A 14,536-nucleotide genomic window follows, 5' to 3' on the forward strand; every position below is an offset into this window, starting at 1 on the left:
TGGTTATAAGATACTCTATGGGTCTGCTCGAGACAACAGGCCCACTCCTTGTCAGTCAGGGAATGTCCAAGATCGCTCTCCCACCTCTGTTAGTCCTCTTGTCCCGTCACACCCGCAGCTTCAAACAGGCCGTATACATTTTTGTGACCAAATGTGATCCAGTGTCGTCAGCAATGAGTAGGGTAAGGGAGGAAAGTCTTTGTACGGGGCGGAGAAAGTGGCCCAAAGGATCCCCTGAAGCCAGTCCATGTTTAGGGAGTCTATGACAGTCAGTCCGGGGAGTTGTGTCAAGTCAGATAATTTTCGAGCCCGGCCATCCAGGAAAAGGGATCCAAAAGTGTCCATACCAGTTTAGAAAGAGTGGCCAAGACTCCCCTGTCAGTGGTGAGAGGTAAGAACATATTATGAGCCAGCGGGAGGGCGGGAGAGTAACCGTTGCTCCATATATAATAAGAATCTAGCCCTCATGAACCCATACTTGCTTCCTAGTTCACTAACAGCATTGTCATCAGGGTGAGCACGGAAATATCTCTCAGTTCATGTTTAGAACTGTCACTTTTAATAAATGTATTACCAAAGCATGTTGTACTAGTTTAGTCATTTAAAGACATCACATTTTCCATTGAAATGGCCACAAAATTTCCCACTGGCATGCAATTTTACTGATAATTCTTTTAGCATGCAACTGATAATGTTTGGAACATGGGTTTCAGCAAATATTTAGCATTGAACACCAAGTAGTGTTTTGATTTTGTTTGAGCCTATTAAAATCTTGGTTTCCATCCCACTGCAAAATTACAAAAAACTGTTTTGTTCGAGCTGCTGATATACTTTGAAATATTTGTACTGTTCATTTCCAGGCAATTTCAATGTTCTGAATTATAAAAAATAAACCTGACATCCTACAGCCTTTCATTTTGCATGTCCTGTACCTAAGCATGTTTTATAAACTAAACCAGTCAGACTAATTTGCATATGGCCATGTCTGAACTGGGGTGGCAGAGTGGGCTAAAGACCGGTGATGGAGTAAACCCGGATCTGTTGACTGGTTGTGAGTGTTTGATTGGTTCAGATCCTCCGTCCATCACCACCCCCTTTTGTACCACTTTGTTCGCCATAAGTTGGCAGGGTATGCTCAGACGTGAGTCCCTTGCTCACTTTGCCACTGGATTCAAGCAAGCCGGGTGGAAGACGGCTGGAATGCCAGAAACCAGTCCTCGGAAGCTTGTTTCCGGTCCAGGGAAGGCATGGCTTGGCAGTTCGGGCTGGACTGTTCCCATGAGGCACAGGGTCAAACTAATTTGCATATGGCATTGTCTGAAGTGGGGTGGCAGAGTGGGCTAAAGAACGTTGACCACCCCCTTTTGTACCACTTTGTCCTGTACCTAAGCATGATTGTCAGACAGTTCACTTTACTAAACCTAACTTTGCAGTCCGAGAAATAAAAAGAGCTTGACTGTTCATTTTGGAGAAGGGTCGGGACTGATTTTCGTACAGCTTGTTCCAAACGGAGGTGGAATAGTGGGCAAAAGAACGATGGGTGGGTGTGCTACCCAAGTGATTGCCAGTGATTAGGCTTATTGCAAGCATCACCTTTTGTGTGTTGTACGTACCACCCTAAGTGGCAAGGTTATTCCCAGATGTGGGTCCCATGCTCACTTTGCCACTGGAACCAAGCAATGCCAACTGAGGAGCCCCAGTATCGGCACAACCGGTCTTGGGTTTCTTGTGTTCTGGTACCAGGGGGACTGAGCCTGGCAGTTCAGGCTGGACTGTGCCTATTGCTCTAGGGTCAGGACTAATTTGCTTGTGGTTTCTAACTGAGGTGGCATGGTGGGCAAAAGAACGATGGGTTAGAAAGCTACACCAAATGATTGCCTGTGGTTAGACTTATTGCAAGCATTCCTCCCTCGCCTTTTATGTGAGTAGCCCTTGACCCCGTAACTGAGAACTACTTCTCAGGCCCAGCTGCTCTAGGCCCGCCGAGGTTTGGCTCCCATCTACCACTTCTCCTCTGCGTTACTTCGCCATTGCTCTTTATTCTTTTAATTTTCTTTTTGGTGCCTGTATTTTTGTGTATTCACTCCCGTTTTATTCGGATTTTATTGTTGTGCTGTTTTTGTATTTGTATTCAACTTCTCTGCTGCAGTTGTCATTTTACTGCTCCTGCACCCCACTGGTTTCCCGCCTTCCTGCCAGCCCCTCCCTCCCCCACCTCCCAGGACTACTCTTGGAGGCCACTAGCAGCAAAGGCAAGCCTGTCTGCGCCCGTACGCACCCTAGATCTCCTTCCCTCCTTGCTACAACACCTCTGAGCTACTAGCCCTGGACCCCGGAGACTGTAACACCTCCCCAAGACGCCCGTATGACCCTTCGCCTGCAACCGCTGCTGGTTCACCTTCAACACAGAAACCCTCACCGTGCCTACACAACAGATGCCCAACCCTCCCAAACAGCTCCAGTGCATGCTGCTCAACTCCCGATCCCTCTGCAAGCACGCCACCGAAATCTAGGACACCATCACCACCTCTGGCCAGACAAGCTGTTCTTCACGAGACCAGACTCACACCAGACATCGCAACCGCAACACCCCATGGCTACAAGATGAGTCACAGGGACCGGGGCAACAAACACAGAGGAGGCATCACCATCATCCACAAGGAGACTTTCCAGTGCACCACCATCGAGGAGACATCCCTTCTACCATGAAACACCTCAGCTTCCATATCCAAATTGACGAGCACACTACCGTCAGAGGAACCCTCTCCTACAGACGCCTGGACCCCTGTCCCGGCTTCTGCAACGCCATCTCTGAACTCATTGCTCTCCTAGCAATCAACTCCAATCACTACATCTTCCACAGCAACCTAAACTTCCACCTCGACGACTCCAATGACAACAACTCTGCCAATCTCTTGGAAAGTATGAGCAACATCGGACTCACGCAACTAGTCACTAGCCCCACACACTGGGCAGGACACACCCTGGACCCAATCTTCATGGCCAGCTACAAAATCAATTCAGCCATGCCACCGAACTCCCCTGCACAGACCACAGCATCGTCCACTTCTCCATTGCAGGCTCACCCTGACCCGCCCCAACACACACCTGCTGCAAATAGAGCAATATCACTGAGACCCAATGGATTGCCGCCCTCAACTCCACCAAACCCCCTCACCACCAGCAACTGGGAGCTAGCTGTCCATAACTTCTCCGACAGGATCTCCAGCTGCGCCTACACTATCGCCCTCTTGAAAATGACCAGCACCTAGAAACTCTCCAAACATGCCAGTTGATTCACCCCCAAAATCTGCAGCTTCAAACGTGTGTGTTAACAATTGGTGAGACGGTGGCCTCTGACCTTAACCCTGTAAAAGCTCCAATTACCACAACCTCCTCAAGAAAGCCAAAAAGAACGCCCTAACCACCCTCATCGAAGCCAGAGCCAATCACACAAAATAACTTTACAGAATAGTCTGAAAATTCTCCAGCCCAACAGCCACAGAGACCATATTTTCTTATATAAATTTATGTGGAGTTTCTATTTGTGGTGTGCCTAGTGTGTCACTGATGTGTGTGTTGCGCAAACGCATTACACATTGTCTCTGGGATAAGCCTGACTGCTCTGCCAAGCTACCAAGGGGATGAGCAGGGGTTATCTTGGGTGTGTTACTCCTTTACCCTGACTAGAGTGGTGGATTCTGCCTGGCTCATGTGTATACTCTAGCCAACTAGAAATCCCAGTTATAACCTTGGCGCTTTGCACTAGGGCCTCTTTCTTACCAAAAGTGGTCACATCATTTCACGTGGGGCATTCTGTTACCTTGCCAACTTTCTCCGCACCCCTCTAAAGAAGATGAGCGACTCCACTGTCTGGGCCCAAAAAGAGTGTTGTCATTCTACCTTGAACGCACTAAAGAGTTATGGGTGGACAACCGACTCTTTGTGGGGTATGTTGGATCAAAGAAAGTTTGTGTTGTGCAGAAGATGACTATTGTGCGATGGGTCTTCTTTACATCAGAACTTGTTACGCTCTGGCCAAAAAACGGTCTCCTGAAGGTTTAAGGACCCATTCCACCAGAGCTAAGGCTGCTACCATTGCATGGCAACGTGGAGTTCCAGTCCTTAACATTTGCCAGGCAGCAACGTGGGCATCCCTGCACACATTTACCAAGCACTACTGCCTGTACAGTCCAGTCCGAGGCAACAGCTTTTTGGGCCTCTCTGTCCTTAACGACTTACTGGTATAAACGTGTCTGCAGTCCCTTCTCCATGGATGGTATTTCTTGGGTATCTATTCAAAAGTAAGGAATTTGCAGCTGAATGTCTTTATCAGATGGACAAGTTACTTAACTTCTGTAAACCCTTATTTGGTAGGGACATGATGTAGCTGCAAATTCCTTACCAACTCACCCATTCTCCCTGCACTGCAGACACGTTTCCAGGGTCAGGGCTAACTCCCTTTCAGGGCCCTAGATGCTCACAAACACACCAATATCCGTGCACTTCATGGCTCTGCCCTTCTGGCATGGAAAGTCGTGAAAAGTAACTGATGTCAGCATGCCAAGGTGGTGCCTATATAGGTGATACAGACTTCACAATGACAGAAACTACGCTGACGACGTCATGCGTAGGTGGCAGATGCATCCTACCGAAGAAAAAATCTTTTGGATCCAGTCTGACGCCTGTGAAATGCAAAGGTAAGGAATCTGCGACTAGATCATGTCTCTACCAGAAAAGGATATTTTACTGATAATGTGTACATCGATGTAAGCTTTAAGTCTTCACTTGCTCCATGCACCCACCAACATAGCGCTGCTTTCTGTTGGAAGCTCAAGAGGATTTGTTTTCCTTTCTAGGCTTGCTTAGGGACAACTTAATTGGGTAAGTACAGAGTGTAAAAAATAAAGGTAAAACTGTAAATGTTAACAGAACTTTGAGGTTTAAATCTTTTTATTTGCATTTCGTAAACAAAGGCCAACAGTGTGATACACATATGTTATCTAACGCTGGTCAGGTAAACCAACAATGAGATGCAAGTACATAAAGGAGCCAACAGACTCGCATGCACAAATGGCCGAAAAAGGAAACTTATTCTACCCTCCCATCCACCCCTCAACCAAACCCTCGTCGTCCAACTAATTGGCCAATACGAGACATGCTTACTTCACTTCTTTCAGCGAGGTATCCTGGGGCTCCGCCTCGGAGGGGGCTGATAGTCGCAGCAGGCGGAGGTACCTCGGGCAGGTGAGCTCCTTAAACTCAGAGCCCAATAGGGGGAGGAATGGCTGCCAGAGATGTACAAAAGTGGAGCCTTTTCCAGCTAAAGTAAGATCTCCAGAACCTGCCATAGACGCTGCAGCCAGCCATTAAATGTGGGGTTGGGAGTGGTCCTCCTGTGAAGCAGGATGTTCTGCGTGGCGAACCTAGGGCGACCGCCATCTGGCGGCCACGCTGTGATCTGCGTGGGTATGTGAGAGTATTCGGGAGGCCCAGTAGAACATAGCTTGGAAAACGTGGGAGCTGAGTGTTTTTCTATTTCATCGATAACCTGCGCCCAATACGTGTGCAATTGTTCACAGTCCCACAAAATGTGTACCAGTGTGCCCCACCTCCCACAGCCCCTCCAGCAGTCGGCACTCTGTTGGGGGTCCATCGAGTGTAGGCGGTCGGGTGTGTAGTACCAGTATGTGGTCACCTTAGGGTCTCCGTCAGTCCCATGTTGCATGCTGAATGCAGGATTCTATAATATATGCCTTCCCATTCTTTGCGACTGAGGGCCCGACCCAGGTCCCGCTCCTAATGTGTGTGCCCTAACAGAACTTTTAAAGAAAGATTTAATACAATTTACTTTGCTGCTTGGAAAAAATTGTTGTTTTTTGTTTTAAATGCTACAAATCTAATGTTTAAGAGTATTAACAAAATGACCCTGTAGTAATGCATCTATAGAATTAGAACCAGAGGCTACTTTAATTGTTTTATATTGCCTAGGTGGGTTCAAGAAAATAATTGTAAGGTTTAAATGTTGAATGTGTGTTCCAGAGTTTTGAATTAATTAGAGACTGAATTATAATTAAATTCACTTTTTTTTCACCTGCAAATCTTTTTTTAAATTTTTTTTTAGACTTTGTATTTGGCATCTATGCTTATTAAAGCACTGTGGAATAATGCTTTGGCTGCTAAGGCCCAGCTCTCTAAGCAGAGTTCATTTGCATCTTTACTCAATACCAATCTCCCCATGGGAAATAAAAAAGGTAAGCATGTAAAATCTGCATTATATCAGATTTGCTTTTGTCAAACACATTTTTGGGGCTCATCCACAAATTTTCTTCATGATGCCTGGTCTCTGGCACGGCAAGTCTACTCCATAGACAATATCTGCTTATTCACTGTCTTGCTCCGACCACCTTTTCACCCTCTGTTCCGCACCTCACCATGTGTCTCTGATCACACATAACCAAGCATAGGTGACCTTGATACTTTGTTGCTGTTAGCCCAAGTTCCCCTCTACACTCCAAAGATTGTTTGCTGCAAACAACAACAGTTGACATGTTTGTCCACCACCAAGGATATTAACTCTGGCAAGCATCTTAAAAAGTGATGTGGTGCTAGGAAATATAATTTTAAGATTTCAGGCCCTGGTAAACCTTTGTGGTTAATACGAGGTGTCATCCCAGAGAACCATCATCTGCCCTCCATTTTTGCATTCTGGCAGTTCTGTCTGCTAGCCTCGTCGTAAATCAGAGGGCTGCAGGAGCAGATCTAAGGCCAGAGCTCCATGTACACGTGCCTATGCCAGAACTTGGCAAGTGCTTCCATTTAGACTTTGTGAAACACCTTTTTGCAATTATGATTACACAGAACACATTTTTAACAGATTTATATCTGCGGCTGACTATTTTGCTGTGCTAATCTAGCAGATTATATTGACTGACCTTGTTTTTTAATTCAGGATCTCCAGCTGCTAGCCCTCAAAGTAGTGACAACAGTGATACCCATCAAAGTGGTGGAAGTGATATTGAAATGGATGATCAGCTTATAAACCGATCCAAACATGTTCAGCAGAGGCTTTCTGATTCTGAGGTATGGGCCCATTTCTTTAGTTGTTCAGTTTTATTTAATGTGTAAATTATTTTTTCCTACATTCAATTTATGACAGATTTATATGAGAATATTTGAGAAAAGCCAAGAAGCAGCTTGTGGAATGACCAATGGCTCATTCTTCCAGGGCCAATGATGCTACCTCCCTTTTGGCACGTGGATTGCCTTTTGTCAATATTAGTCAGATCATGACTTGGACATCCATACTTATGTTGATAGTCCGGTCCGACTGGAAGGGCATTTTGCCCATTCAGCCTGCAGGACCTTTTTTATGTAGCCCATTCCACAGACCCTCTACCATGGGGAGGTACTGCTTTGGTATCTATTTTGAAGGTGAGGAATCTGCAGTTTCCATCATAAGAACAAGTTGCTTATCTTTGGTAACGCTCTTTCTGGTGGAAACTCTTTATATCCATGATTTTGTACTGTCATCGCACCTACCCTGTACTGTTGAATGGTCTCTTTTCCATCTAAAAAAGCCTAAGCTATAAAACGGCACACTGGTACTTTGATTTGTTTTCAGTGCCATCGTCCAGTGGTACGATAGAAACTGACACAGGCATGCAGGTGTGGCACTTCTTCAGCACTGTTCATCACTTGCGCGCTATTTTGGGTTCAATTTAGTAGTACAGTCTTAAATCCCATCTCGGTAGCTGACAGTGACACTTTCAAGATTTTACCACTTTCTGCCCATTTACTGAGTCTGTTGTTTAAAAAATATTCATCTGCCTGAAAGAAAAGACGTTCTTTATCTGTCTTCATTTTTGAATTTTTAGCAGCCTTCTCTAGGAGCAGCTACTTTTCCTCATGCGATCCTTAAATAACAATGCAACTTTATTTAAAAATCATAAAACGTGGTTTAAAAAAAAAGTAAATATGGGCATAATCAATTTTTATTAAAGATCATGCACAACAGTTGGGCACACATGAGGTGGATGTAGTTTATTTTAAAAAAAACAGTCATATATAAAGCTTTAAGAGTAAGTTGTGGTGGATTTTGGTTGTAAAATATTATCATATGTATTCTAAAACCTCTCAAATTCCTTGAAAAATACTATTTACTATGGTTAAAAAACAAAACTTCCTGAAAAATTAAATTTGCCAATTAATGGTTAGCTACTCGAACCAGAATTACGCCACTGCCATGACACGCTCAAGACCTCATGCACAATGTCACTGATGATGACATTGAAGCATCACTGAAATCCCAAATAACCTCTCCTATGGCATTACTGTTTGAACAAGTGCAGTGTGTGATGCACAGTGTGTGCATGTTAAGCAAGTATATGAAATGATATAACACCACACAGTTTACCTCTACTAAAGGCTGTAGGAGGCTAGCTCAGTATATGGTGTACATCTATTCGTGAGGCACCCTGCACTGAGTCCAGGCAATCCTTACTGATAGTTGTAGTGGAACCTGATAACCAAAACTCTCGAGGGGTAGCTGTGGAGAGCAGGTAAGGCTTAATAAAAAGGGTGTAAAGTGGGTAAACCACCACTCATTCAGTCAGTAAAGCTTAAACACAAGAAAGAACCACAGCAGTGTTAGAAAAAATACCTTTTATCATAAACCAACACTAAAATTACCTTTGGTATATCTCCTGCGTAAGAGATATCAATACACAATAGAATATAATTCAAATCCGGTAAGTTAAGCACATAAAACACCTGGACCCCTAAGGGGGTCCAAAACACATACAAAAAAAATGGAATGTGGGATGAGTACCCAAACAAGACAACCACCCAAGGATCTGTGGACCAGGGGAAGCAAGAAACCACCAAAGGTAAGTAGCTAGGATTTCCAAGGTGGCCTAGTTCAGAGGTGATACTCCTGGTCAGCGTCCATTGGATAACATAGGAAAGTTGCGTTTTTAGTTTTACAGATTCAGGACCCTTCCCAGAGGACCCCAAGGACACACGTTGGAATCAGGGGGGTTGGAGGACACCCCCCACCTGTGGATATCCATAGAACCAGTATACCTACATTACGGAGCCCGGTGCATAGGTGTGAAGTGGTGTCAGAACCAACTGTTGAAGTCAATGGAGGACCTCAGCTGTCTGGCAGCTCCAGAGTCTCGTGGACCAGGTTGGTGGAACCCAAATGTGTATTCTAGTCAAAGTACCTGCAAGGAGAGGGGACAGAGTACAAACCACCCGAAGGCATCCAGGAGGTCAGGAGCACGATGCCAGCCCTTGTAGTGGGTATTTTGCTGTAGCATGAAGCTCTTGAATATGCAGCTGTGGAACCTAGGCAAAGATGCAGAAGCACAGGAGTCATCCACGAGGTCTTCCACATCAGTTGAACAATGCAAGAGGGTCAACCAACAAGTCTTGGCAAGCAGGGATGACGTCGCTCTTGGGGCTTTGTGATGCCAGAGGCTCGGGCTTCTTGGAGCTTGAAGAGCTTTGATGAGGACAGCCATCAAACCTTGGTAATGATGAACAGACACGGTGGACAGGGATGTGTTTCCAGTTGCCTGGAGAGGGATTAGTCTCCCAAGTTGCAGGGAAGACTTGTCAGGCCTCTGGAGAGCCAACAAACCTCTACCTGTGTTGCAGAGCTGGGAGGTGTCTGTGGGACAGGAAATCCACAAGCTGTTCATCGTCAAGATGCCTGCGAATGCAGGAGATTGACTCCTTCATTCCAAGGGAGATTCCTTCTTGCTATCTTGATACAGGCTGAGTCGTGGGGAGACCCCGGAGAATGCACGGCCACAGAAGTTGCAGAACCTGGAAGAGAACAGACACGAAGTTGCAGTAGGAGTCTTCCTACCAGAAACAGTCGTTGTCTTGGTTCATGGCTTGGTAGAGCAGCATAGTTCGGTGCCCAACGGCAGAAGAATCTTTAGACAAATCTTCACAGGAAGTCAGTCTGTTCTTAAAGACGAAGTCCGGAGGAATCTAAGGATCCACCCTCAGGGGAGCCCCTAAGTAACTCAGAAAGAGGGTAGGACTACTTCTGCAGTAACTGACCTATTAGTAGAGGTCAGGGATGCTACTCTTGGTCTAATCAGTCAGATGCTCCCAGGGGCCTCTGCCTATCTAAGGTTCAAGATGACAGAACAAAGTGGCCACCTGGGGGAGCTGGACTAGGGGATGGTATTGCTAGGTACCTCAACCTAGGCCTGAGTAGAAACGCAACCTTTTACCTACATTTGTCCTACCTTGCTCTGCATAAAGGTTCTAGCGCTGACCTTTCACCCATTTATGTGCTGAATCTATGTCGATTGGTTTCCTTGAAACGAGCCTCATCTATTATGCACGAGAATTCTTAGTCAATTCCCCTGCACATGACGTACATTACAGGGTTAACATACTCTGTATAAAAGTCATGGTCATCTTTATCCTAGGGCGGCAGAACTACTTTGCATAATTGCAAGTATTGATTTCGTCTCATTTACATAATCGTACTCACAACATATCACTTGTGGTAGGAACGCCAAGTCTATCTTTGTGGTATAAAAGAACCGCACCTTCACTAGGTAACCAGAAGAGACGCTTCCACACTGACCCAAGATACTGAGGTCCGGGCCTGCTGAAGCTTCAACATGCAGCGGTCTGACAACCCGTGAGGGGTGTCCCAACTACTGACCAATACAAGGTCCTTCATTCTCTACCATCAGGTAATTGGGTTGGCTCTTTCCTAGGGAATTCTTGGCTTTACACCCACATACATGCTAGGTACCCTTAGGTAGGGTTTGCATCGTAGAAATACGCTTGATTACTGTCATGTTTATATGCCTGCATATATTCAATGTTTGAGCACCATGGTAGAATTCTACCTTCTATTGATTCTGCTGGGGCTTCTTATCTTTTACATTTGCTTTGGTCTACTGATTGTGACAGCGCACACGTTTTATACTAGAATGATGCTGGTTAAATAAATGCTTATTGAAAACGTCCCCAGAGTTTATTCTTTGTATCTCTCTGAGACTGAGCATGATTGACTGAGCGAAAATTACTGTACTGTTTCCACGATCCCTGAAGGATCAAGGGTTGTCATATTTGATGGTTGCCAGAAACTATTCGCTCCTTGATAAGGTTAGGGGGTGTATGGTGGCACTGTGAGCTAGCTGGTCCAAAGGGCTAACATATCCTTTGGGGGTGTCCGGAATCAGTCTAGACACCAATCCTTTAGTTTATGTGGTCCAAACGCGCTGATCCTATGTATTTTTATGAACTACAGGCGCCCAATGTGGGGTTGAGATTCATGTCAACCAAATTGTGCCTTTGAAGGTATTCTTTAACTTCTAATATCTAAGGCAGAGATGAGTGCTGCAAATGCTGGGTTTCAGAAAGTCGGTCCGCTACATTTATTTATTAATATTGTAAATATATCAATTCTCAAATCAACAAAAGTCTGGGCCCCAAATTTCTCATGGTCATCTGCTATTTTGAAGGCAAACACTTGGCTTTTTGTAATCTTCTCGATAGAGAAAGGGGTGGCAACCATTGGTAGATAGCGTGTAGATTGCTTTTGGTTTGCCTATCTTTAGGTGGATAGACGCTGTGTTGGAGAATGAACGCTGTTTCAGTGAGTGTGTGGGATGCTACATCCACTTCCTTAGCCAGTGTGCCACTGGTGGACATTTGCATTGTGGCCACTGGGAAATCATACACATTTTCTATTAGCATTATCGTCTAGATGCTGACACAAAGGCATTATGCGGTTGTTGGGCAAGCAGTCCTGGAGAATCTATTTAAATGATGAACCAGCTCTTCTCTTGCCTCAAAGATATCCACTGCTTTGTGTTCGGAGTGTAATTTTCATCTATAAAAATTCTGTAGCCAGAGAAGGTCAAATTACTAAACGTTAAAGATTGGCCATCAACATTGGTATCTTTTTTTTTTTTTAAACTGTTTTATTGTTTTTCAGCCAAACAGCATATACATCGAAGTACATATACACATATAGTATCAGTATGTCAAAGACCCACAATAGCAGGTCTACTGCAGATCGCACTTTAACTCTGTCACCGTTAACTAGCACAGCACTCCATTCCCGTGACATCACTCCCTTAGTAGTCTTCAGAATCATCATCAGTACTATCATCATCAATTTCTGGCACTGGTTCACAAATGTCCCCTCTATAGGTGTTCCATGCAGTCCATATCTTAGTCCATTTTTGGGGGCATTTCCGGCTTATAATCACTGTCCTCTCCGTTGACATGAGGAGGTCCATATCTTCACACCATTTCATTAGTGACGGTACCTCCACTGCCCCCCAATGTTGCGCAATGTTGCGTTTCGCCACTATGAGTCCCAAAGTGACCCATGTCTGTTCGTGTCTCGTGAGATCATTAGGTTCCCACACATTCAGGAGGGACCTGCGTGGTTCTGGCGTGAGTGATACATTCATTGCTTGTGATATGGTACCCAACACTTTACGTCAATAATCAACTATTTTGCTACAATCCCACAGCGTATGGAAGAAAGATCCCTCCTTTCCACATCCTCTAAGGCAATATGGGTGTTGTGCTCTACCTATTTTGAACAATACTTGTCTAGTGTAATATGGTGGAGGATTTTAAGTTGCACCAGTCGGAATCTTGATGGTATACCTATCTCTTTTGGGGACGCCAGGGCCTCCTTCTACTCAGTGTCGTCCATGTCCCCTACCTCAGTCACCCATTTATCTTTCAGTGTGCCTAGGGGGTCTGGAAGGTTGTTGACCAGTTTGCGATAGGTGAGGGATGTGGCGTGTTTTGGCATGTGGTCTGTTAGTATGCGGTCTTCTAGTGAGGACGCCTCAGGCACGTCCGACTCTGGTGGCAGGATTGTCAATAGAGCATGTCGTATTTGAGTGTAGCTAAAGGTCTCTGTGGGGGCCAGGTCATACTGTAGTTGTGTAAACGGTATGATGGTCCCTTTGTCCCACATGTCTCTCACCGTCGAAATACCGATATCATCCCACCGATCAAAGCCCTTGCTGTTCCTTAATTGCCCTAACCGCTTTGTGTCCCAGAGTGGAGTCATTCTAGTGATCACTCCTTTCCACCCCAGTCGCGTCGGTGCCGTGTGCCAGAGTAGGACTGTATGTTTTGTTGGACCCACCAATTTTGTAATCTGTCCCCTGTTTTATAGGACTGCCAGCATATTGCCCGCCCCTAGCTGCACCCTGTCTGCCGCATATGCTGGGTCCACCTGAGAAGCGTGTATCCATTGGTTTATGACCTTAAGGTGCGCGGCTCAGTAGTACAGGTGTAAATTTGGGAGCGCAATGCCTCCGTCGTACCATCCGCGGTGTAATTTTGCCTGTGCTATGCGTGCCGTCTTTCCGCCCCACAGCAGTGTAGATACCTGAGCGGCTATCTGTTTGAAATATTTAAGTGGTACAGGGAATGGAGTATTTTCCAGGACGTATAAAAATCGCGGCAAAGCCATCATTTTGTACAATGCTGCTTTCCCCAGCAGCGTAAGGGGAAGTGATTCCCAATGTTTCACATCCCTTTTCAGTCGTTCTAAGTGGGGCAACAGATTCTTAGCTAAAAATGCTGTTGGATCTGCCGTGACATGGATCCTAAGATATTTGAAGGAATCATGCGCAATTACCAGTGGGCAGGTCTCTGGGAGGTTTGGTGGAGGTCCCTTCAGGACATACAACACCGATTTATTCCAATTGATCGTGTATCCCGACAATTTACCAAAGTGGTTACACAACTCAAGGAGTGCTGGAATCGAGCTTTCCGGTTTCGTCATATACACTAGAATATCATCAGCGTACAGTGAGACGCGGTCTTCCCACCCCTCTGTCCACTGGATGCCCTTGAGTAAGGAGTGATCTCTAATGCGTGCTGCGAGGGGTTCTAGTACTAATGCAAATAAAAGTGGCGACAGGGGGCATCCCTGGCGCGTCCCTCTCGCCAGTGGGATGGGTTCAGAGATATGGCCATTTGCAGTTACGCACGCCATCAGTTTCGTCTATAGGAGACGCACCCAAGAGCAAAACTTAGAGCCAAAGCCCAGGTGGGAAAGAACCGCAAATAGATAATTCCAGTCCACCATATCGAGGCCATCCTCGCGTCCAAAGAGAGGACAACTGCTGGTTCGGACAGGACCGATGCCCTTGCCAATGCGCCATGCAGGCGTCTAAGATTCAAAGCGGTGTTTCTATTGGGCATGAAGCCAGACTGGTCTAGGTGTATCAATTGCGGAAGGTGTGCCAGTAATCTGGTTGCCAGAGCCTTTGCAAGAATTTTTGTCTTCCGCTTCAAATAGTCATTGTATGTTTGATGTTTAAGGTGCAGTGCATGTGCTGAATCAGGAGTGGGGTCTTCAGAGTGTTTGGTATCTGCTAAGTGTACTTCTAGTTATTGCTCTGCGAGTTCCTTCCGTTTCTCTCGTTTGTGTCCCGTGATGGAGTGTATGGCCTGGCCCCTAATTACTGCCTTATGAGCCTCCCATAGGGTCGTTGGGGAATCCACTGATGCT

At 45.7% G+C, this 14,536-nt stretch overlaps 1 protein-coding gene across 2 annotated transcripts in view; it reads left to right on the top strand.

The window, feature by feature from the left end:
* Window positions 1-14,536, top strand: part of USP34 (ubiquitin specific peptidase 34) — a 2,681,755-nt gene that overhangs the window by 281,728 nt on the left and 2,385,491 nt on the right. For both annotated transcript variants that reach the window (XM_078649291.1, XM_078649292.1), the window contains exons 12-13: window positions 6,125-6,254; window positions 6,953-7,083. In XM_078649291.1, the coding sequence (XP_078505417.1) occupies window positions 6,125-6,254; window positions 6,953-7,083 (261 nt within the window). The remainder of the gene's footprint in view (window positions 1-6,124; window positions 6,255-6,952; window positions 7,084-14,536) is intronic.

The sequence above is a fragment of the Lissotriton helveticus genome, chromosome 6 (assembly GCF_964261635.1).
Source record: "Lissotriton helveticus chromosome 6, aLisHel1.1, whole genome shotgun sequence".
NCBI classification, from domain to species: Eukaryota; Metazoa; Chordata; class Amphibia; order Caudata; family Salamandridae; genus Lissotriton; species Lissotriton helveticus.